At 48.0% G+C, this 23,310-nt stretch overlaps 2 protein-coding genes across 2 annotated transcripts; one reads left to right on the top strand and one right to left on the bottom strand.

The window, feature by feature from the left end:
- Window positions 1–2,923: 2,923 nt before the first annotated feature.
- Window positions 2,924–16,830, top strand: LOC135708395 (probable cytochrome P450 4ac1). The gene is made up of 3 exons (XM_065230487.1): window positions 2,924–3,515; window positions 3,578–4,387; window positions 16,520–16,830. The coding sequence occupies exons 1-3, from the start codon at window positions 2,963–2,965 to the stop codon at window positions 16,684–16,686; spliced, it is 1,530 nt and encodes a 509-aa protein (XP_065086559.1). The 5' UTR covers window positions 2,924–2,962; the 3' UTR covers window positions 16,687–16,830.
- Window positions 16,831–16,833: 3 nt separating this feature from the next.
- MED23 (mediator complex subunit 23) lies at window positions 16,834–22,064 on the bottom strand. The gene is made up of 7 exons (XM_065230384.1): window positions 21,977–22,064; window positions 19,986–21,904; window positions 19,418–19,924; window positions 18,732–19,359; window positions 18,507–18,660; window positions 17,405–17,849; window positions 16,834–17,354 (listed from the first exon to the last, which is right to left on the bottom strand). The coding sequence occupies exons 1-7, from the start codon at window positions 22,019–22,021 to the stop codon at window positions 16,844–16,846; spliced, it is 4,209 nt and encodes a 1,402-aa protein (XP_065086456.1). The 5' UTR covers window positions 22,022–22,064; the 3' UTR covers window positions 16,834–16,843.
- Between the last annotated feature and the right edge of the window lie 1,246 nt (window positions 22,065–23,310).

Consider the following 23,310-nt stretch of genomic DNA (forward strand, 5'->3'; position numbering starts at 1 on the left):
CCCTTTCTCTGCAATACTCACAGCGAGATTTACGGCAAAACTGAGCCGGCAAGGAAACAACTGCAGCGAGCAGTAAATTGGTTGCGAACTTCCCGTCGGCTTTGTATCAGGCGTCCTTTGATGCCACCGCTATATGCTACGGGTAGCTTTATCACCGACGAAGCTTTATTCCACCGCATAAAGTGGAAAACGAGAAAACGGCCGTATTCACCACTAACTTCACTTTATCACTCGTCGTCAACTTTAGTATCTTATACTTATATTGGAGAAAACCGGGACTTTGCGGAGCAAAATAAAAAAAACTCTACTTCGTTTGATGTTTCAGACTGGAATGATCTTCCTCTTTATTTTTCATACGATCAGACCTTGTCGACCTGACCCAACTGTCATACGTAACATCGTATGGTGTTTTCGTTTAACGACATTTATCGTTTGCACTCTAAATTAGAACACATCAGTGGTTTCTGTGTTGCAATTATTTGACAACCGTTATAACATGTTATAACTGCTCAGTCTGGACAGCGCTTAATAGTACGTTCAGACTACAGAGTTATAACATGTTATAGCGCTATCTTGATGGTGGTTTCTGTGTTGCAATTAGTTGACAACCGTTATAACATGTTATAAATCTCCAGTCTGGACAGCGTTTAAGACTAGAAGGTCCCGAAATAACGTGATCAACTTTTTGGCTCAGCTCTGGTACTCTCTTCGGTCCCAAGCTAATCGATTCACCCCTCGAAACATAGGAAAATCCACTAACCCCTCATTTTATCTGTCAAACTTTCATAGCGAATCAAAACAAACATTGTGTAGTAGTAGAATTTCGACTAGAATGGGGTACGTTAATCGATTTGCTTGGGACCAACAGGCTAGTCAAGTAGTGAGCCAATTTAAAATCGTTAGTTTCGTATTGATTGTTGGTTGTGCTACCGTTGTACCAACAATCAATACGAAACTAACGATTTTAAATTGGCTCACCACTTTAGTAGCCTATTGGTCCCAAGCAAACGATTAACGTACCCTATTCTAGTTGAAATTCTATTACTACACTATGTTTGTTTTGATTCGCTATGAAAGTTTGACAGATAACATCAGGGGTGTGTGGATTCATGCAGAACATGCAGGGGTGAGTGAAATAGCTTGGGACTGCTTGGGACCGTTGTTCTGGTACTGAGTGAGCCAAAAATAATAATGATTTTCTTCGGGACCCTGTGGTCTCTATGGAGTTACCTCTATGGTTGTACTTCTTTAAGCTAGTACCTCCAATTGTACCTTTTGATGTATTAGATTAAAGGAGTACAACCAACCGGTGGAAACTAACGATTTTAAATTGGCTCACTACTAAATTACTACTTTCGTGGTCCCAAGCAAATCGATTAACGTACCCCATTCTAGTCGAAATTCTAGAACTACACTATGTTTGTTTTGATTCGCTATGAAAGTTTGACACATAAAATGGGGGGTTCGTGGATTTTCCTATGTTTCGAGGGGTGCATCGATTAGCTTGGGACCGAAGATAGTACCAGAGCTGAGCCAAAAGGTTGAGCTCGTTTCTTCGGGACCTTCTGGTCTTAGAATTACCTCTATGGTATCATGGCCACCTGCAAACACTGGTTCAATTCCTGGCCCGCCACCGTCAGCCGCTCGAAAAGCTCCTCCATTTCGAACACGTGTGCCGTTCGATGTCCTCGCCATCAGAATATCTTTTATCGCAAATCCTCTTGAGTAGCGACACCTTCGAGGTTTGTGATGCCTTCTCATAGTATTCTCTCGACAGGTCTCCATGTTTCCTCAAGCAAGAGGTCAATTGTCGCACGCGCCTTCTGGACTCCGCTGTCCCACTGCTGCTACATCGGCTGGTCTGCACTGAGTTCTGGTCGTTTCCCGGTTACGTATTTCCAGATGTTGTCCCGGATCAGCAGGAATTCTACTTTCGTTTTCCATGTTGAATAATTGGATCCATTAAGCATGATAATAATGCCCAATCGTTCCATTTCGCTTTGATATTTGAATTTATTCAATCTTCAAAAAAGTTCTTGAAAAATGAACTTGAAAATTTTCACTCTTCTATAACTTCTTGGAAGGATGAATAAAGACAACCGTAGGTGTCGAGTGACCAATGTAAACAATTGGTTTATTAATATCAATTTACTATCCAGACTTCTGTGATTGAACTCTTCCAGCTTTCTCCTTAAATAAGAAGACATATTTCAAGCGTAACTATTCAAATCGACGTATCTGATTTTGTAAACAATCACTTCAATCGACGATTTCATGGCAGCTGCTAGCTCACTTACAGAAACTAACAACAACAGTTAGTAGCCCTACCTGATGATGGTTTTTGTTTGCGTGGGTGAGTTAGCGGTTAAGACAAACCTTCGATTGAAGTGATTGTTTACAAAAGCAGATACGTCGATTTGAATGGTTACGCTTGATTTGAAGATTTGCTTTTACTGTTAAGAACATGGTTTCCAAAAAAACATTCTGCTTCATATCCGTCGCTCCACAACGCTCCCGACTCCGATTCCGTGCTAATAGATGTTTTGCAAATACTCAGCGTGGTAACTATCTCTAGCAGGTCGCAAAATTGTTTGTAAATAAACAATTCCGTCCCGTCGAAAACGCAAGTGCAAGAGTCATGAGATAGCCGGCAGAACGATAAGCACTAATTATAGTATCAATACGCTACATTGCTAGCACCCTTTGGAACGAATTAAGCCTTATCATTCATGCGGTACATGCTGCTCCCGTTTAAATCCCGCAACGCAAACAAAACAATCATGCAGAGAGCCGTCCAACGATTGAAAATTTTTTGCAAACTTCTCTCGGTCATTCCCAGTTCTCGCTGATTACCGGCAGCGATGCTGTTCTTATCAATTCAAAATGTACATACTGGTGGCCAGAATCTCTCCCGTCACACGCGAAGCTCATCTCGTCAGTACCGTCCCGGCATTCGCGCGTGATGGATTGGCTAACGATCGTTCTACTGTCGATTCTGGCCCTCGTGGCCACCTACGAAGTCTATCTCCGTCTGCTGCCGAGCAATCGAGCTGCCAAGCAGTTCCCCGGGCCTCGTCGATTGCCCGTGCTCGGGAATGCCCTGAGCTTGCTGTTCAACGACCAGGTCAGCACCTTCCTGCTACCACGCCGTTGGGCTCAGCAATACAACGCCTCGTACAGGATCGTCGTCCGCGGTGGATTCATCGTCAACGCAATTCGAGCTCGGGAAACCGAAGCTCTGCTATCCAGCACGAAGCTGATCGACAAGAGTCTGATCTACAAGTTCCTTTATCCGTTTATGGGCGTTGGACTGCTGAACAGTACCGGCCAGAAGTGGTTCCACCGGAGGAAGATCCTAACGGCAGCGTTCCACTTCAACATCTTGCCGAAGTTCCTGGTCACTTTCCAGGAGGAATGCGACAAACTGCTGCGCAAGTTGGACGCGGATGCCGGCCAAGGCAACACGACTACCCTGCAGTCGCTGGCGGCACGCTTCACGTTGAACACAATTTGCGGTAGTTGAATGTTTATAGCTTGTTACTTAATCGATGACCATTTTCTAAATATTGTTCTGTAGAAACGGCCATGGGGGTAAAACTGGATTCGATGTCGATGGCTGACGAGTATCGGGCCAAGATTCAGGAGGTGGTTAAGTTGCTGCTTCTGCGCGTCATGAATCCCTGGTTGGTCGAGGACTTCACCTACCGGATATTCGGCTTCAAAGCCCGACTGGACAAGATCCTCAAACCAATACATGCCTTCACCAGGAGCATCATCAAACAGCGAAGGGAGCTGTTTCATGCGAACGTGAAGAATTTGGATGACTTTTCCGAAGAGAACATCTACCTGAACACCAATCAACGATACGCCTTGCTGGACACTTTGTTGGCGAGTGAAGCGAAGGATCAAATCGACGAGGAAGGCATTCGGGAAGAGGTGGATACGTTCATGTTCGAAGGTCACGATACGACGGCTTCGGCGTTCACGTTCATCTTTCTCGTAATCGCTAACCACCAGAACGCCCAGCAGCAGCTGTTCGAGGAAATTGAAGCGATGATCGAGAGTAGAGTTGACCCTCGCGATTCGCCATTCGACATCAAAGATTACAACGATCTCAAGTACATGGATCGAGTGATCAAGGAGTGTCTACGGCTATATCCGCCCGTACCGTTCATAAGCCGAGCGGTAGTGGACGATGCATGGTTCGGCGACCGGTTCATCCCGAAGGATTCGATGGCTAATGTGCACATTTACGATCTCCATCGGGATCCGGAGCAGTTTCCCGATCCGGAGCGGTTCGACCCGGATCGGTTTCTGCCGGAGCAGGTGGAACGGAGGAACCCGTATGCGTACGTGCCGTTCAGTGCCGGGCCGAGGAATTGTATCGGTAAGAGGTGGGAGGGTGGGAGTAGTCCAGTGTGATTTAATCGATTTCAGGCAAAACCGACAAAACAAATCATGGTTATTTTCAGAGAAGAACGTGCGAAGAGCTTTTGAGTGGGTTGAGTTATTTCCTTTTAATTCCATTAATCTTTCGACAGATACGCGTATTTCAAATGTGCACGGTGAATGAGAACGACCCAAATTTGAGTGTAGTTCGCTCCTAATCGCCAAAAGTGCAGGATGAGTAAATTTGCCTCATGTTTTCCTGTGGGAAACCTCAAAAATATTCCGGAAAATGAGGAAAATTTACGAAAATTTTAGTCAGTCTATGAGTTGTACCAATAGACTGAGTAAATCCAATCTTTACTTTTCTCATATTCGGGAAGTTTTTTCTGAACAAATTTGGAAAAACATGAGGCAAATTTGCTTTTCGCTGAGTTCTGCACTTTATGTGATATATGAGTTATCTAAACTCAAATTTGGGTCGTTCTCATTCGCCGTGCAGCTCTGTACCGAATAATCCAATCAATTAGTTCCGAACCATTCGCTTTTCTTTTGCGAGTGGCCACTTTTAGGGGATCAGGCTCACGATTTACGCTCTCCCAGAACATAACAGGTTTTTGCATCAGATTGAGTGAGTGCTCAACTTCCGAGCTGAACAGATGCGTTTTTGCCATCGCTCGTGGAAGTCGAATTAATTTCCAGTGTTAACTGTGTTTTTTTTTCGTATTCTGCTCATCGCTGAGCCGTTTTTTCGTGTCGCTGCGCGTCCAAACGACTCCGCCGTCGAGAAAATACCTTTCGAATAGATTTTTCGAATGTGCCGAAGAAACCGGACCTTGCCAAAGTCCACAATTTCTGTGCGACCGTTCTTGGTCTGAAACAAGGTGAAGTGCTACGTATACAGAACAGCAGAGCCCTCGGTGTTTCGTTCGTGAAAGTTGTCAACCTAGAGTTGGCGCAACGAATCTGCGAGGAACATGACAACCAACACAACATTACCGTCGACGGAAAAAAATATCCGCTAAGCATCACGCTGGAGGATGGAGCAGTGGAGGTGAGGCTCTTCGAGGTGTCGGACCAAAAAAAAATCGTCGGTTTTTGTGGAAGGTATGGTGACGTCATATTAGTACGAGAGCAACGATGTGGAGCCTATATTGATTTCCCTGGTATTTCGACCGGCGTCTGCATAGCAAAAATGAAAGTAAATCGTAACATCGAGTCGTGGGTCACCATCGACGGTGAAGTGACGAATATATCGTATTTCGGGCAGCTACAAACATGCCGACACTGCGGCGAATACATCCACATCGGTGCTACTTGCGTGCAGAATGAAAAGTCGTACGCCCATGCCGCAAAGCATATGCCTTCACAAAAAACATCTCAAGCCGACTATAGAGATTTTCACGTCCGGTTGTATTGGTGCGATATGTGAGAGCGTGTTAGTGAATATCCGAGGAAAATACATAACAAATCGATGTCAAACTCATTTTGACAAATCTACTTTCATACATTTTTTAGGTTAGCCAGAGGAAAATAATAAACAACTTTACACGGCGAACCAAACCAACACACACTCTAACCAAATCTCTCCCAGTGCGAATTTAAACAAAACAACTTCGAACCAAGCTGCACGACCCCGGTTCGAACCAAACTCGGTCAACCCGGCTACCATGCCACCACCGAAGCAAGTTCCCCAGCAACAACAGAACTTGTTACCACCGATGCGCAACGAACAGAATTTCCCCACGCTAACCTCTACCTCGGCTTCGATTCCCCCATCGGACAGCGGGTCGTTGACTCCCTCTACAGGTCAACAGCCCCCCTGCTAGCAGCGGAGTGGATCGCAAAACTGCTAGTGGCAAGTCCGATGGCAACGAAACAGATTCGTCTGTCGGCTCATCCAGCTCAAGAAGGCATCTCCGCAATCGACCACCAGGCAAGAAGCCTCGGGTGGAGGACGACTGCGACGACAAGCTCCCATAACCAACTGTCGTAATGGCTGAGTTCTCCAGTTACAACCTCGCCTCCATCAACATCAACAATATCACGAACGGAACGAAAATTGACTCTCTTCGGACCTTTGTACGAAAGCTGGAGCTGGATATCGTTTTTCTCCAGGAGGTGAGGTGGAGAATGATCAGCTCTCTCTCCCTGGCTTCAACATTGTCTGCATACGTTACGCACAATGCGGCATCCAGGCTCGATCGCATGTATGTAACCTATGGGCTTTGCGAGCATCTGCGAAGTGCTGCCACACACGTATGTTCGTTCACAGACCACAAAGCTCTTACAGCGCGAATTCGCCTTCCCCACCTCGGTCGTGAACAAGGACGTGGATCATGGTCTCTCCGTCCTCATCTTTTGACTGCCGAAAACATCGATGATTTCCAAGTCCGGTGGCAGTTTTGGACCCGCCAACGGAGGAATTTCCCCAGCTGGATGGCATAGTGGATCTCATACTTACTTACTTACTTAAGGGTCCTGTGCACCACCAGCGGTGCAAAGGGCCAACGTGAAAGACTTCCATCCTGGGCGGCTGCTCGCTTTTGCCTTGACCTGGGCCCAGGTCAGATTCCTATCGACTTGCTTAATTTCCTTATTGAGGCTCCGCCACCATGAGCCCCTGGGTCTGCCTCTGCTGCGATGTCCTGCCGGATTCCAATCCAGCGCTTGCTTACAGATTTCGTTTCCGCCCCGTCGAAGTGTGTGGCCGACCCACCTCCACTTTCGCTCTCGAATTTCTGTTGCTATCGGCTTCTGATGACATCGACGATGGAGCTCGGCATTCGAGATCCAGTTGTGAGGCCACCAGGTACGAATTATATACCGCAGGCATCGGTTGATGAAGACCTTCAGCTTTTGAGTGTTCTCCGCTGATACACACCACGTCTCGCTGGCGTATAACAACACAGATTTCACGTTCGAGTTGAAAATTTGGATTTTGGTGAGTTGACTTATCTGGTTGGGTCTCCATACGTTTCGTAAACTCGCAAAAGCAGCCCTAGCCTTCTTGATTCGTGCACCTATGTCGCTGTCCCGCCGTCCGACGCTATTTGGCTGCCAAGATATTGGAAATTTTCGACTTTCTCCACTGCTTGCCCCGCTACCGTAAAGTTGGAAGGGTTGCCCGTGTTGATATCCAACGATTTGGTCTTGTTGACGTTGATGGTGAGACCCGCCGCAGAGGAGCGTTCGGCTAGGACATTGAGCTTACTCTGCATATCAGAGCGCCGTTGTGATCAGCCAAATCGAAGTCGTTGAAATGCTCCATGGTGATAGGCTGCCAAAGCAGCCCACGGTTCGGTACACGGTCAATTGCACCTACCATGATCTCGTCGATTACGATGAGAAACAGTAGCGGTGATAGTATACATCCTTGTCTCACACCAGCGACTACCCGGATAGGGTCGGACAAGGCTCCGTTATGCAGAACTCTGCACGTGAAAGCCTCATACTGCGCTTCGATGAGGTTGACGATTTTATCCGGGACTCCCTTGCGTCTCAGGGCGCCCCACAGATTCTCTTGATTGAGACGGTCGAAAGCTTTTCCGTAGTCAATGAATACCAAATAAAGGGACTCTTGGAATTCATTGACCTGCTCCAGGATGATGCGGAGCGTGACAATATGGTCCACACAAGATCTTCCGGCACGGAATCCTGCCTACTGCCGTTGGAGAGTCGCGTCGATCTTCTCCTGTATCCGATTCAGGATAACTTTGCACAGAACTTTGAGAACAATACACAGTAACATGATGCCTCGCCAACTGTCGCACACAGTCAGATCCCCCTTCTTTGGGACCTTCACTAAGATGCCCTGCATCCAGTCGGCCGGAAAAGTTGCGGTGTCCCAGATATTACAGAATAGTTGATGCAACATTTGTGCGGATAGCATGGGGTCAGCTTTGAGCATCTCTGCTGATATGCGATCGACCCCTGGAGCCTTGTTGGATTTCATGCTTCGGATAGCTGCTTCAATCTCCTGCAGTGATGGAGCCTCGGAATTGACGCGAGTGATGCGCCGCACCCTAGGCGGATCATGCCGAGATGTTGATGGCTGGTTGGCCGTCGAAACTTGAAGAAGTTGTTCGAAGTGCTCAAACCAGCGTTTCAGCTGGTCAGTGGGGTCGGTAAGCAATTGTCCAGTCGTGTCCTTCACTGGCATCCTCGGGTTCATCCTTGCTCCACTCAGGCGTCGTGAGATATCGTAGAGGAGGCGTATATCGCCAGTGTTTGCGGTTTTCTCCCCTTCGTCGGCCAGGGAGTTCACCCACGCTCGCTTGTCCCGTCTGCAAGAGCGCTTGACTTCCTTCTCTAGAGCCGAGTACCGTTGACGGGCTTCGTTCTTGGCTCCTCTGGTTCTCGCCCGCTCTATCGCGGCTTTTGCTTCTCTACGCTCCTCAATCTTCCGTCAGGTTTCATCTGTGATCCACTCTTTCCTCTGTGTGCGCAGCTCACCCAAGTTGTTCTCGCTTGTTTCTATAAAGGCATTCTTGATGGCCGTCCATTGTTCTTCTACGCTGCCACCTTCAGGAACGTCCGCAGCTCGAGTCTCAAGTTCTTCAACAAAAGACCTTTTTACCGCTGGATCTTCAAGTCGGTGTGTGTTGAACCGCCGCCCGAGTCTCTCCTCCCGTCGCTGGATCCGCGCCATGCGTTGGCGGATTTCACCGATTAGAAGGTGATGGTCAGACGCGATGTCGGCGCTGCGTTCATTCCGAACATCAAGAAGACTCCGTCTCCATTTTCGGCTGATGCAGATGTGGTCGATCTGATTTTCGGTATGTCCATCGCGGGAAACCGACGTGACTTTGTGCACTGGCCGATAGGGGAAAAGCGAGCCCCCGATCACCATGTCGTTATTGCCACAAAATTCTGCAAACAGCTCACCGTTCTCGCTCATTTCGCCGAGACCATGGCGTCCGATGACACGCTCATAGTCCGTGTTGTCGGAGCCGATCTTCGCATTGAAGTCGCCAGTGTAGATCTTGATGTCACACTTTGGAACCTTATCCACGACGGCATTGAGTTGACTGTAAAAATTCTCCTTGTCCTGTAGCTCGGCAGCATCGGTTGGCGCATAACATTGGATTATGGTAAGATTACGAACCCGTGTTCTAAATCTGGCAACGATTATCCTCTCATTAACAGGCTCCCACTTGATGAGCGCAGCACTTGCCTGGACGCTAAGTAGGAGACCAACTCCACGATGGCGGGGAGCGTTTTCACCTCGAATACCAGAGTATAGTAGTACCTGTCCCGACGGCAGTTTGTGTTCTCCAAAGTTTGGCCAACGAACTTCACTCAGTCCCAGGATTTCTAGCTTCATGCGTCGCGCCTCGTTGGCGAGTTGTGCCAGTTTACCCTGCTGGGCTAACGTCAATACATTCCATGATCCAATTCGTGTTCGTTGTTTTGCGCTAAAAGTCGTTGCCGTTATATCAGTTCGATGTCTTTCTCTGTTGGTTTCTGTAACAATTGAAAAGGTTTCAGAGACAGTAGGTGGTTGGCCTAAGGTCTCCTATTCGTCGTGATGGGGCTGCCATCTTAGGTGTAGCTTCCGGGGAAGAGCATTTCTTATTCAGCCGCTGGATGCCAGTCAGACGCTGTTTGAGCCGCACCTCCATGGTGAACAGACGCTCGGGTTGGCGAAGCATTTCCTCTATCACCGTGCTATGGTTACCGCGCCAGTGTTCGCGTCGCACCTGCTATTTTCGGATTGACAACATTGCCCAGACTACGCCAACCAGCTGTGTCCATGTTTCAGCTAGCAGTCTTTTGTGATCATATGACTCGTGGAGGCGTGAGGTAGGAACTTGTGAGGACCAGAGCTAGGTATATCGCTCCTTCCAGATTGTCACTCACCATTTTGTATCCCGTGGATCTCATACGCGGAGCCAAAATTTAAATCGTTTTTCCGCTGGAAGTCAAGCGAAGCATTCAGCATCTTTAACGCTGAATGCCAACGTCTCTACGCGCAATTCAGGCTCGCGTATGATGGCTACTACCAAAATCCCGCCATGTTGACGACTATCAACCGTGTGAAAGCGAAAATGCTCACGCTGCAGCGACGCTTCGCACAAAATTTCATTCGGATCAATGAAACATTCGTAGCTGGAGAGAGCATATCCACTAGAAATACTCAGAGGGAGAGATAGGCGAAGAAAACAAAATACAATTCGGCAGCAGGGATTTGTTCCTAAATTATCTTGCAACCCTTGCTAGAAGCTAGCATTTCAAATGACTTTTATTTTTGATTCGATTTACGTGCAAAATAATAATTGATTGCATCGCAATATTCTTCACATTTCTTGGTGCCATTCATTAACCAACGAAGATTAATTAATCAATAGAGTTAGAATATTGTTTTTGGTTCCAAAACCTAGTTTAATTTTAGAAGCACACAAAACATGAAGGTGATTGAATTTTTGTTCGATTACAATACTCTCAAATTTATTTTAGTAAGAATAAGAAATCCTCGGAAAAATTCTAATTGGAATGTTCGATTGGCTCAGATTTTGACAGTTCATTTGGCTCAAAACATTCTCTCCGCCCATCTCTCCCTCTGAGTATTTCTAATATCCACCTTCCAGTTCGGTGATAGACGACGTAAAAAAAAACAATCATCACAGAGCTGCAGAACGAGCGATGAGAGCAAATTCAAGGCTCCCTGGAGATCGAGTAGCACATACTCCGATACTTCAAGGACTTGTATGCGGCGGAGGAGACCAGGCAAATTGGGGAGGAGATGTTTGAAACCGAGAGAGCAGTACCCGAGAACCGAGATGGAAAATGACAGGTGGGCAGGAACTCACGGTCTCCCAGTGTTGGTGAGTTCTTTGCCGTTAATGTTCACGAAAAGTTCATTATTTTGCCGTACAGAAATTCAAAACAAATTTTTTTTTTGGCTAATTTGGACGGTTTTTGGCCTGTTTTATATGACCGGAAGGTGTACGCTGGTCACAAATGCCGTGCCAAACTGATTTCCTACGCAATTAATCAATCTTTGATGTGAATTTCTCTAATACACACGAGGAGCATTTCTTATAGCAAACTTGCCATAACAAAATGGGCATGGTTCATCAATCAAGCGGCGCTGTTATTCACCGACGGAACAAGTCTGGGAGATTTAGAGTGTGGAAAGATGGTGACCTGGGTCTTTGCCGCGTTGATACGGATCTTCCAGCTGTTGAAGTATTCAGACAGAACGTCCAGGCCGCTCTGAAGTTTGGCAGTCAGAGCTCCGATGACCCTACCCTTGTAGACGATGGATGTGTCATCTGCGATCAGAGACAACGATCCACCATCAGGGAGAGCCGGCATATCGGAGGTGAACAGGTTGAATAGGATGGGGCCAAGGATGCTTCCTTGTGGAACCCCGGCACCGATGTTGAAAGCAACCGATGTGATGCCATTCAGAGAGACTCGGAACGTTCTGTCTAATAAATAGTTGTTTATTATCTTCACTAGGAAGATTGGAAGACCGTACTGCTGCAATTTGAACACCAGGTCATCATGCCAGACATTGTCGAACGCTTTTTCAACGTCCAACAACGCCATGGCAGATATTTTCGAAACAGAATTGTTCCGTCTGGGAATGTTTGTTACTCGAGTCAGCTGGTGGACGGTCGAACGACCTTTCCGAAAACCAAACTGTTCCTCGAGTAACAAGTTGTTTTCATCGGCAGATGTTAGGAGCCGGTGGTGCACTGCTGTTTTGAACAGTTTTGATAACCCTGAGAGAAGGCTGATTGGTCGATAACTTGAAGGAGAGGACGGATCCTTCCCAGGTTTCCGGATGGGTATGACTTTAGCTGACTTCCAACACGAGGGGAAGTAGCCAAGTCTGAGGCACTGATTAAAAATCAGTGCCAGATGGTTGTAGAATCTGGAACTCAGGTGTTTGAGTTCTAGATTCAGGATGTTGTCGAAACCTGGGGCCTTCATGTTTTTAGATGATTTGATATAGGCCAACAGTTCGTCGGCCGTAATCTCGGATTCCTCTGGAAAAATGTTAGGCATCTGAAGAAGATTGGTTGCATTTTCAGCAACCTCAGATTAATGAGGGCTGACGATGTTGTGTCCGAGATTATGGGAGCTAACGAAGTGTTGACCTATCGCGACAGCCTTCTCTTCAGGAGTTATCAGATGAACCACTGGGTCGCCGGGACGATCCAGTGGGGTCAGTGGTGGAATGGGCCTAGGTTTTTTTTTAAGAATTTTTGTAAGTTTCCAGAAGGGCTTAGCACAATCTGGGAGAGAGCGGATCTTACTAGCAAAATCGTTATTTCTGACATCCACCTGAATGATCTTTGTTAATCGATTACAACTGGTCTTCAAGCTAGGCAGGCCAGTACGCTGGTACTGCCTACGAATGGTGTTACGGAGTCTAATGAGATCTTTGGTAGGGCTGCCAAGGTTCAGAGTGTTACTCACCTGTCTGGATACTGGCACGTGTTGTTCCCTGGCCCGGGAAATCGCCTCCTCAATGGTTTGTAGACACCGGTCAACATCTTCGGACGTCCCCGGTTGGACATCGTAGTCGATGGTTGTGTCGACGCAGTGTTGATATTGCGCTCAGTTGACTCGATGGTAGTTGCGCCGGGAAGCTTCGAATCGGTTAACCGAGGTTCCAACTTCGGCCACCACAGGGTAGTGGTCCGAGCTCAGCTCCTGGAATGCCACAGGTTGCGAGATGTTGTGTCCCATGTTGCTTACGAAGATGTCGATGGTCGCATGGACCCCAGACCGACTCAACCGGGTGAGAGAGTCCGGGGCCAAGATGGTATAGTGGCCATCTTGCAGGTCTTCATTTAGGATGATGCCGTTTCTATTGCTCCGACCATTGCCCCAAGCTTGGTGTTTTGCGTTCAGATCGCCAGCGATAATGAAGTTCCCGCTCCTCCGGGTGAGTTTGATGATGTCTTTGCGGAGGGCCACTGACGACCCGTCCCTGATGTTGGTTTGCTTGGGGCAGTAGGCCGCGATGATGGTGATTGGGCCAAGTGATGTGCTCACCTCCACTCCGATGGCTTCAATTGTTTTCAGCTGGAAGTTTAGTAGCAGCCGGCAACTGATGTTCCGTCTTGCAGCGATGGCCACTCCTCCACCTTCAGAGCAGGTGCGATCAAGTCTGACAAGCCGAAAGTCGGGAAGGAATATGTTCAGATCGGGTTTCAAATGCGTCTCGGTGATGACAGCAATGTCGACTTCCTTGGTGTTGAGGAAATCGAGTAGCTCTCTATGCTTGTTCGTCAATGAGCAAGCGTTCCAATTTACAATTTTTATAGCTTCACGGTCCATACTTGGTGACGAGTGACAAGGCAGCAAGAAGCTGTTCAGATCGAGTCTTGCAGGTGCGCATGATGATGATGACCTCGGCCACGAGCGTCACAAGTTCCTCCGAGGTGAACGGAGAATCGTCGACAGATTCACCTGAGACAGCACCAGCGTATGATAAACCAGGGGCGGTGGATGAACCTGGAATTGGCTGGGCCGCAGCAGCAGCGAGACGATGCTGAACTGTCCGACTGTTGGGAACCATTTGGATACTCGCAGGATTGGCTTGTTGGTTGTTGTGCGGAAGCGGTGCTAGGTTCGGAACATGTCGACGAGGCTGGAGAGCTGGATACTGGACTTCCGTTAGTACAGGAGGCGAACGATGATTACGAAGGCGACCGAGCTGGTTGTTGATGGTGGCCTTCCGACGGATATTAATGAGCTCCACTCGCTTGGGACATCCGCGATTCGAGGCTTGTTGGTTTCCACCGCAGTTGACACACGTTGGCTCGATGTCATCGACTTGCTCACAGGACGCAGTTGAGTGAGTTCCAGCACACTTGCCGCAGTTTGTCTTCATGTGGCAGTTTTTGGTGCCATGGCCATATGAGAGGCAGTTCATACACTGCGTTACATCACGATGTTGGGGTTTGTAATGCTCCCAACTGATGATGACCTGAAACAGGTCCCGGATATTGGATCTCAGAGCCGCAAGACTGGTGGATCCCTTCGTGAGCTGGTGTTTTGGTTGGGACGCCGGTTCATCGGGTACACTGCCTCAGGCTTGAGCCCGAACCGCTCCAGCTCGGATTTTACCGCAGTCGCCTCGAACGACGGTAATCCACGCAAAACCACCTTCAGTGGCTTGCTCGATGGCAGATGTTGTTCTTCAGGAAACTTCCTATTTGTTTGTACTCCTCCAGGTTGGAGCACATGATTTTGGTACCGATGCTGCAAAGCTTGAAGCGAGGCAGCAGCTTGTGTTTTGCCAGTTCAGCACCCAGCTTGACAACATCCTTCACCTGCGTGAAAAGCGGGGGAATCCGCTCTCGTCTTGCAATGGGAACGGCGTCACCATCGCCATTTTCTTCCGGGAGTACTGCATACTGGTTGGCTTGCAGTACTCGTTTTCCGGCGTAATCCTGCGACGCGCTGGGCTTGATTAGCACCTTCTTTAAAGGGCCCGCTGCTGGCTCATTGGCACGTTTATGCACCATTTGTTTCGTGTTTGCAAGTTCAATTAAACTTGCCAGAACGCGAGAAGGTGGCGACACTTCCACGGCGCAACGCGACAGCACAAAACGAAACAAAATCGAATCGAGAACTCGAGCGAAAATACGGACTGAACAGCTAGACAGTCGAGCAAAGAATGGTCGAGAATGGGCGCCTTTCACAGCCGTTCCTTATATAGAGCGATCCGTACGGCAGGGAGACCCAAAGTTTGTGGTGGTGACCTTTGCGTTGCATACGCCGACGACATCACGTTGAATGCAACCTCAACACAAACAATCGACCGTATTTACCAGCTGTTCGGCAGTTTTGAGATCGTTGCCGGGGCAAAATTAAATCGGCAAAAAACAGATTCGTCAATGGGAACCCACTTATAATACCAGAACTGCAGACGAAGGAGAATGTGAAGGTTCTGGGTGTTATTTTCACCAACTCAGTGCGGCTGATGGTGAAGCAAAACTGGGATGCTTTAGTAGCCAGAATAACGCAACTTATATGGTTGCATAACATGCGCTCCCTTACCCTGCAACAGAAGGTGATTTTGTTAAACACCTTTATTACAGCGAAGGTGTGGTATCTTTCGTCTGTAATTCCACCACAGTGTGTTCATACGGCGAAACTGACAGCGACGATGGGAACATTCCTGTTTCGTGGGCTGCCCGCACGAATTCCAATGCAGCAGTTGTGCCAACGTGCCGTAGCAGAGAAAAAGGTGGACTAAAGCTACAATCGCCGGCGATCAAATGCAAAGCGCTTCTCATCAACCGCCACCTGCAGGAGATCGATTCCATTCCCTTTTATCGTTCCCTTATCTCCCAAAATATTCCTCCCCCTGCCGATCTTCCTTGTTTCAAACTGCTTTCTCGGCAGACTCCTTTGCTTCCACCCAACATCCAACAAAATCCCACCAGCCATCAAATTCATTGCCTCTATCTTGAGCAAACCGAACTGCCAAGGGTGGAACGGAACCAGCCAGGTCACAATTGGAAAAAGATCTGGACAAATATTTCGTCCAGCAGATTATCGTCGTGCCAACGCAGCGATCTCTACATGTTATAGCGAATTCGTTTATTATTCAGTTCCAACCTGGATCGGGTATCAAGATTGGGTCTGCTTGTTTTCTGACAAACATCAGTTTGCTCGTTTGATTTTAAAACCTAGCTCAGGTTGAGGTTCACACCGACAAAAAGTTCGGTTTCGCACTGGGTTGGAACTGGTGTTAACCCCGATAATAAACGAATTCGCTATTAGTCAACGAGGAGACGGAGCACCGCAGACTAATGAACATTATCGGACGTGCAAATGATTCGAATTGTCAGCACTGCATGGTGTCTATTGAAACACTACAGCACAAGTTTTGCGAGTGCCCTCGTATAGCTGCAGCATGGACGCACGTACAACGCCAGAAGCCAGAAGAAATTAAATTCCTAAATGGTTTATAAAATACATCAACTATATTAATGCAAATATTAATAACAGAATAGATGTAGGTGAACTAGAATTCTTTCTGAATTTAGAAGAATAATATTTTTTACAAATTGAATCTGATATCTATTAGTTAAAAATAAACAAACTACATTTTACAAAAAAAAATCAATCCATTTCTCAAACCATTGCTTCATTCCAGGCCAGCGTTTCGCCATGCTCGAGCTGAAAGCGATCCTCACCGCAGTGCTGCGGGAGTTCCGCGTTCTTCCGGTCACCAAACGCGAGGAGGTGGTCTTCGTCGCCGATATGGTCCTCCGGGCGAGGGACCCCATCAAAGTAAAATTCGAACGACGCTCTGCGCAATAACCATGGACACATTTCTCAGCTTTTCTAACGACAAAATCGACTGAGCTCTATGTTTTAATCGTAGGTTTAATACATACTGTTTAAGAACTCCATCATGATATTGAATGAAATATTAATATGAATAAATGATCTATTTTCCACTTACTTGTTACTATTGTTACACTTGCTGTTGTTGTTGCACTTGTTGCTGTTGCGGTGGTTGTTGTTGTTGTTGTTGCGAAGCCGCCGATTGGCCAGGTTGTCCTTGCTGGCCTGCGGCTTGAGGCTGCTGCTGGACTTGTTGAGACCCGTTCTGCCCCGCCGTGTCCACATTGTGCTGATCGACCCCAATCTCATCGACGTTCAACCTGGTAATGAACCGAAGGCGCATCTGCAGTGCAGGCCGCAATCGCCGGATGATCGCCTCCAGATCGGACTTCATCATGTCACCGATGAACATGTACTTGATGTGATACAGCAGGTCACAGATCGGATCCATGTACTTGAGCGGTGCCGAAGCCTGCGCTTTGTCAACCTGTTCGAGCAGTTCGTACAGGATTAGGGTGATGTCGGAAACGGCCCGGGGGCGCTCGGTACTGAGACGGTTCAGGAATGGACCAACCAGGTGACACAGGTAGATCAGTTGGTACTCGGTTTTGATGATGGGTTTGAACTTTTCCTTGATGAAACTGAGAAGGAAATTAGCGTGAATCTACTTTCAGAGCATGCAAGAACTTACTCGGTAACGGTCGAGATCTGTCCGATTCCGCTGTGATGCAGAATGCTTTGCGCGATCGCCAAGATCACCACGTAGTTCTTCTCCAGCATGGCTTCCCGGACGATTTTGAAATTGAACAGCTCGAACGGACTCTGCCGGTGGATCCATTCCACCATCTGCGGGCAGCTGATGACCTCCCGCAAGCGTTCGTAGATCACTCCCCAGTAGGACTCCGGCAGGGCGGCCATAATCAATCCGATCGTGTTGATCCAGCTGTGGACGCTCTGGGCCGGAATTACCGGGTACCCTTTCACGACCACATCGATCAGACTGTTGGCAACGCCCTGCGGCCCCACCGGTAGACCTAGAAGCTCCACGCAGGTTACGTACAGAGCGTGGGCCGGAGGGTTCGGGAACTCATTGAAGCGCCAGTCCGTTCCGGGGAAGACGTTCGTTCCGTCGATGGCTAAGGTGGGTAGGTGGGTTAAGGATTGATTGGGAAAATTGTTGACAGATAGGTCTACAAAACAACGCTTTACAATATCTTTCGGAAACGAGACAAATTTGAGGAACGCCCTACATACTTATCCTGACTTTGCAAGGTATCTACTCGACTCATCTAGCGAAAATCTCTAGAGGAAGTTCAGAAACCTTCACAAAGTTGTACAGGAAGAATCTTAAGAACAATTTCAAGAAGCTTCAAGTGGAAGATCTCCAACACTTTTCGGTCACCGAATCGCTTTGAAAGTGTCATTAACCTGTCGTTGAAAACGCTCTGTCCTCTACCAAAAATCTCACCAAACCTCTCTCAACAACTAGGCCTATTCTGCGCGGCGTGTGAGGTGAGCTGACAGTGAAGTGACAATTTGTCACTTCGGGTGAGGTGAGTCTCCATGCAAATCAAATGGAGAGTCACCTCACCCGAGGTGTGACAATTGTCACTTCACCATCACTTCACTGTCACCTCATCTCACACGCCGCGCAGAATAGGCCTAAACTTCCGATTGCAGAGGAAGCTCACCAATTCCACCTTGGGAAACCCCCTTTCAACCTTGCTTGAAAGCTCCTTCAACCTTGCTTGTCCTAGCTGGTCAAAATGATGCGATTTCTTAGAAAAGGATACTGTCCTGCATCCGCCGAACGAGATATATGAAGTAGTTCAGATCCGGTATCCAGTTGACCGTTTCATCCTTCTTGGACATGTACGACTGATACTGCTCCGTTACGGCCCAATTGTCCGGACGAACATCCTTCAGCGAACCGATGACCGTTCCAACCTACGAAAAATAAAAACGACCCCCATTCAAATCCGACTTTCTACCCTTACGCAACCCCGCAAAAACCTTACCAATCGCTTCTTCAGCGACGACCTATCGCGCAACATCCGCTCGTAGTAGTGCAACGTGTTGTACAGATAGGTGATCGGTCGGTCGTGGAACTTGTACAGCGGTCCCAAGTGCTCCAGCAGAACATCCAACGTCTTGCTCATCGCTGCCGGTACCTCCAGGTAGCGATGGATTGTAATGTCCAGCACCGGTAGGAAGCGCAAGCACACGTTGCCAAAGTACACCGGCAGAGATGGATGCGAAACCGATTCGTCCGGGGTGAACTTCTCCGGGAACTTCTGGTGAAACGCCAGATGGCGTTCGTGCCAGTTGTTCTGCTTCCAGTGTTCCGGCGAATTGATGCTGACAAACTCCTGCAGACGGTTGCGGAATTCCGATGTCTTTAGCAGAAGAAGTTGAATGATGCAGAAGCTGACCTGGGCTTCGTTGCCTTCGAGGGTTCGCAGCGAGAGACACAGCACCAGCCGGTCGATCGTGATGATGTTGTACTTCCAGATCATGTCATTGATGGTGTCGACGCACTTGTTGACGTGCGCGCTGACGCCGGAGTTGGACACCTCGAACACGAGGTAGTCGCACAGCTTGCGCAGGTGGGCCGACAGGGCGCGGGCGCCGATGCGTTCGAGGATTCTGAAAACTGTGGTTTGAATTACCTTGGCTTGTGTAAACCTGTCACGATGCCACTTACTTGTAAGCCACCGGACTGATGGTATCCGTTTCGACGATCATCTTGAACAGTAAGCACAAAAACAACGGCGGCGTGCCGGGCGTCCCCGCCGTCCCGAAGTGTCCTATGATGTCATTTTCGTTGGACATGGACGCCCAGTTCCGGTACTCCTCGTCCACGGACTTCTTCAGCAGTTGCTTGTTCTCTTTCTGCACGTTGTGCTGCACGAAGAAGTCATTCAGCACCGGCGGGAAGCACTGCAGCGTATACTGCGACCAGGTGTGCGGCGTGTTTTGCATGATGCTGTTCAGGAGGTCTTTGCACCAGGTACTGGACTGGGGATCGTTTCCGGTGCCGGTGATTTGCATCGACCGGGCCAGCGTTAGAATCAGTGCCCGGTTCAGTTCTTCGCTCTCGGCCGACACGATATTGCCGGGGGTTTTCGGCTCGTTTACGTACCGCGACAGCTGGGCTTGCACTTCGACCGAACCGAGACCGGTGATCAGTCGAAGGGCCGTAGATTCCACGCTGTGAAAATTAAATTGATGATTAATGATGGAAGACTTTAACTGAGTTTGAGTTAGATTACCAGGAATGCAACTGCATCTGATTGGTGTGCGGGACGGACGCGAGCGAGTGCAGATGGGACAGCAGCTGCACCCGGTAGTGCGGTTGGATGTGATGCATCCGGTAGGAGAACATCTCAAGCAGAGTGTACAGAATTCCCCAGGCGTGCGATTTGAAGACCTGCGGCAGCAGCTGGCTGAGGAATCCCTTGATCCCGAGGGATTCTATTTCGGTGTACACCAACAGTCGGGAGTAGGTTTCGACGAGTGCCGGTGCCATGTTGTTAGCATTCGGGATGGTGCTCTTGTTCTGCGCTTGCTTGATCATGTGCGTTACGATGCTGTGGATCAGGGACATCTTGCTGTGGATGGTTAGGCTATCCAGGACGCACATGGAGAGCGGAACGGTTGGGAGCGATTGACTGCCACCGGCTCCGGATTGGTTTTTGGAATTTCCCAGTATGGTTTCGATCAGCGCTGCCATCGGACGTGAGAAGTAGTCCGGATTGGTTGAGTAGGCATTGCAGAGCAGGGCCAAACGGTAGTCGGAGCCCATGCAGAGAGTGGTATTGTTGTTCGGCATGACCAAATGCTGCAGGAATTCGTGATGCAGCTTCAGGGCCGTCGGTATTGGGCGATTGATGTTGTAGTGCTCGGATTGAGCTCGTTTTAACAGATGAATCCAAATGCAAGTCGGTGCCATCTGGTGGGTGCACAGAGGATTGTTGTAATCCGGCACCGGAAGAGGCTCCTTCTCCGGGTATAAAATGTCATACAGCTTCAAAATCGGCAAGAAATTAGTTATCGAATTCCGTTGAATACTTCCGGATATGTACTGCAGCAGCACCCACATCAGATGATCCCGTCCGCGCCGTAAATTCCTCACCGCAAGCTTATCGTGCAGCGTATTGACAATGTTTTGGAATGTTGCAAACTGAAACAGCACAAAGTAGATCAACTGCGAACTCAAGTGCAGCCAAACCCACTGGGTGTGGCTGGAAATCTCCCCGTCCACCGAATGGACCGGTTCCTTCTCCGAGCATTCCATCGCACAGATCACCAACCAAACCAGCTGCTCCTCCAGAGCCACACACTTTTGCTTCTGCGTTTTCTGCAAATTCAACATCGAGCAGACCATGTCCCTGGAATACGGCTGCTCCAGCACGAACCGCAGCAGTTTGATCTGCGGCTGCAGCAACTCCGGTTCGTACGGTAAGTTTCCCCTCAGCGCAAGCTTCAACGTGTTCGGATCCAGCTTCCACGGGTTGATCAGATTGTCCGCGTAGGACGAGTGCTCCACGATCGGCAGCATCGACGAGTGGCCAATGATCGACAACATCTGCGCTACGATCACAAACTCCTCGATGAAGTTCGCAATCAGATTGGCTATCCGCCAGTGGGTGTCCTGGTAGTCCGCCTTCTGGATCTCGTTTATGATAAAGTACGCCGGAAGAAGACACGCATTCCGGTTGAAGATATGCTCAATCACCTCGGTCAGTTCCAGCATCTGCGGCAGGACGCTGGAACCGATTCCGGACGGGAACGACAGTGCCTTCTCCTTGCAGCACTTCATTATCTCCCGGACGCCCTTGTAGTCGACGCCGCCGATGACCCGCCGGACAACCTGAAAGCACTCGATCCAGAAGCTCTGGTTCTGGTAGGCCAGCTTCTCCGAACTCATAATCTGCTCGCACAACAACCGCGCCGGAATAATGTTCTTCCCGACCAGATCCTTCAGCACCTGCAGGTGCTTGTGCACCTTGTTCCGATGGTTGATTCCAGCCACATGAATCAAATAGGACCGCAGGGCATTCTCCTTCACCTCCTGGGACATGGCAGCGAATGCTGTGGCAAACTTCTTCATTCCCTCCTCGGCACGCCGCTGCACTTCCGCATCGTCCAGTATCGGGCCTTCGTAGTCATAGTCGTTTGTGTTCTCGCACTGCAACAGCAACAACAAATCGAATCACAACATTCCAATAAATCAAGCTTTCTCACGCAAATCGCAACTCACCAGAATTTCCTCGATCAGTTTCGTAATTTGCGTATCGGCGGTCATCTTTTCGCACGGTTTTTAGTTCATAATTCACTCAATATATAGCAAAAAATATGCTTTTCCACAAGCGATTACGATTTTTCGGTGCAGCAAAAGTTGTTTACAAAATACAAGCACTGTTGCACTTTTGGCTTTCGTGGTGAACTACTGTCAAACTTCGTGTGCCGGCTGGTTGAAGGGCTAGAAAATACGAAGTTTATTTGTCGGAGTTGATCCCTTCTCGGTTGTCGGAGTAAAACAGAAGAACATCAGTGCGCTGACAAAAGTACGCAGCCAGATTTGAATATTTTCATCCCGGTGTAATTAGTGGAAGCAGTTACTTGTGGAACAAAAATCTGAATTTTAACGGTGAAAAATAGGAAAAAAAAGAAGCATTAGTAGTGAAATGTGAAAACATTGCGAGGTGAAGTGTTAAACAGTGTGTATTTCAGTGGGATAAATTGGAAAATCTTCGAATAAACGGTGAGTATAGACATCGCAGGGCGTAGCGTAAGACCAACTAGGGGTGCCTCAGTGATTCGATTTTCGTCTGGTTGCTTTCACTAGAATCACACTGGTCTCGGTGCTTAGCATTTTGGTTAATATTATATTAATCTGCATGGAGAAACGAAGTAACTCAAAATTACTCATCTTGACACCTAAGTAAACAGCTCAAAATTAATGTTTTTGCGAAGAATTTAAATTTAAGACTTCATTTTGAGTAGAATGTAACTGTTCAAAATCGGGTTTTCATTATATCAATAATTAAACAGGGGTTTCTCAATTGTTTTCCATATATATATATTGAGCACTAGAAATGAGTTTTACGCTTGGTTTTATTTATCCTTATAATCGAGCTTATAATAAGAAAATCAATCCCCTGAAGGAGCCGGTCAAACAGGTAGAGTTCCAAGCAAACTCATAGTTCGTTGGATCCACTCTCGGCTTTCCTGATTCCGGCAGGTGTACTCAAGGAAAACGTAGTAGACCCATCAACCTCAGCCAAATTGCTCTGTTGTTTTGGAGCTGATTCGCTGTGACATCCTTATTCTCGTAACCACTTCGAAACTTTATGGGCACAAATACCGTGCCGATTCAAATTTCGGACACTTAAACTCGAATTTCGGACACTTTTAAAAGTTGATTATCTCGGTCGAATATGATCCACATGTCTTGTAAATTTTAAATTTTTTTGACTAGTGCCCTCCACGATCATCTAACATTATTACTTTGTTTCTAACTGGATGTAATATTTAATTAAAAATGAAAGTGTCCGAAATTTGAATCGTCCGAAATTTGAATCGGAACGGTAT

This window comes from Ochlerotatus camptorhynchus, unplaced genomic scaffold, assembly GCF_037179485.1.
Source record: "Ochlerotatus camptorhynchus isolate MF236.1 unplaced genomic scaffold, CSIRO-AGI_Acam_v1.1 ptg000330l, whole genome shotgun sequence".
Taxonomy (NCBI): Eukaryota; Metazoa; Arthropoda; class Insecta; order Diptera; family Culicidae; genus Ochlerotatus; species Ochlerotatus camptorhynchus.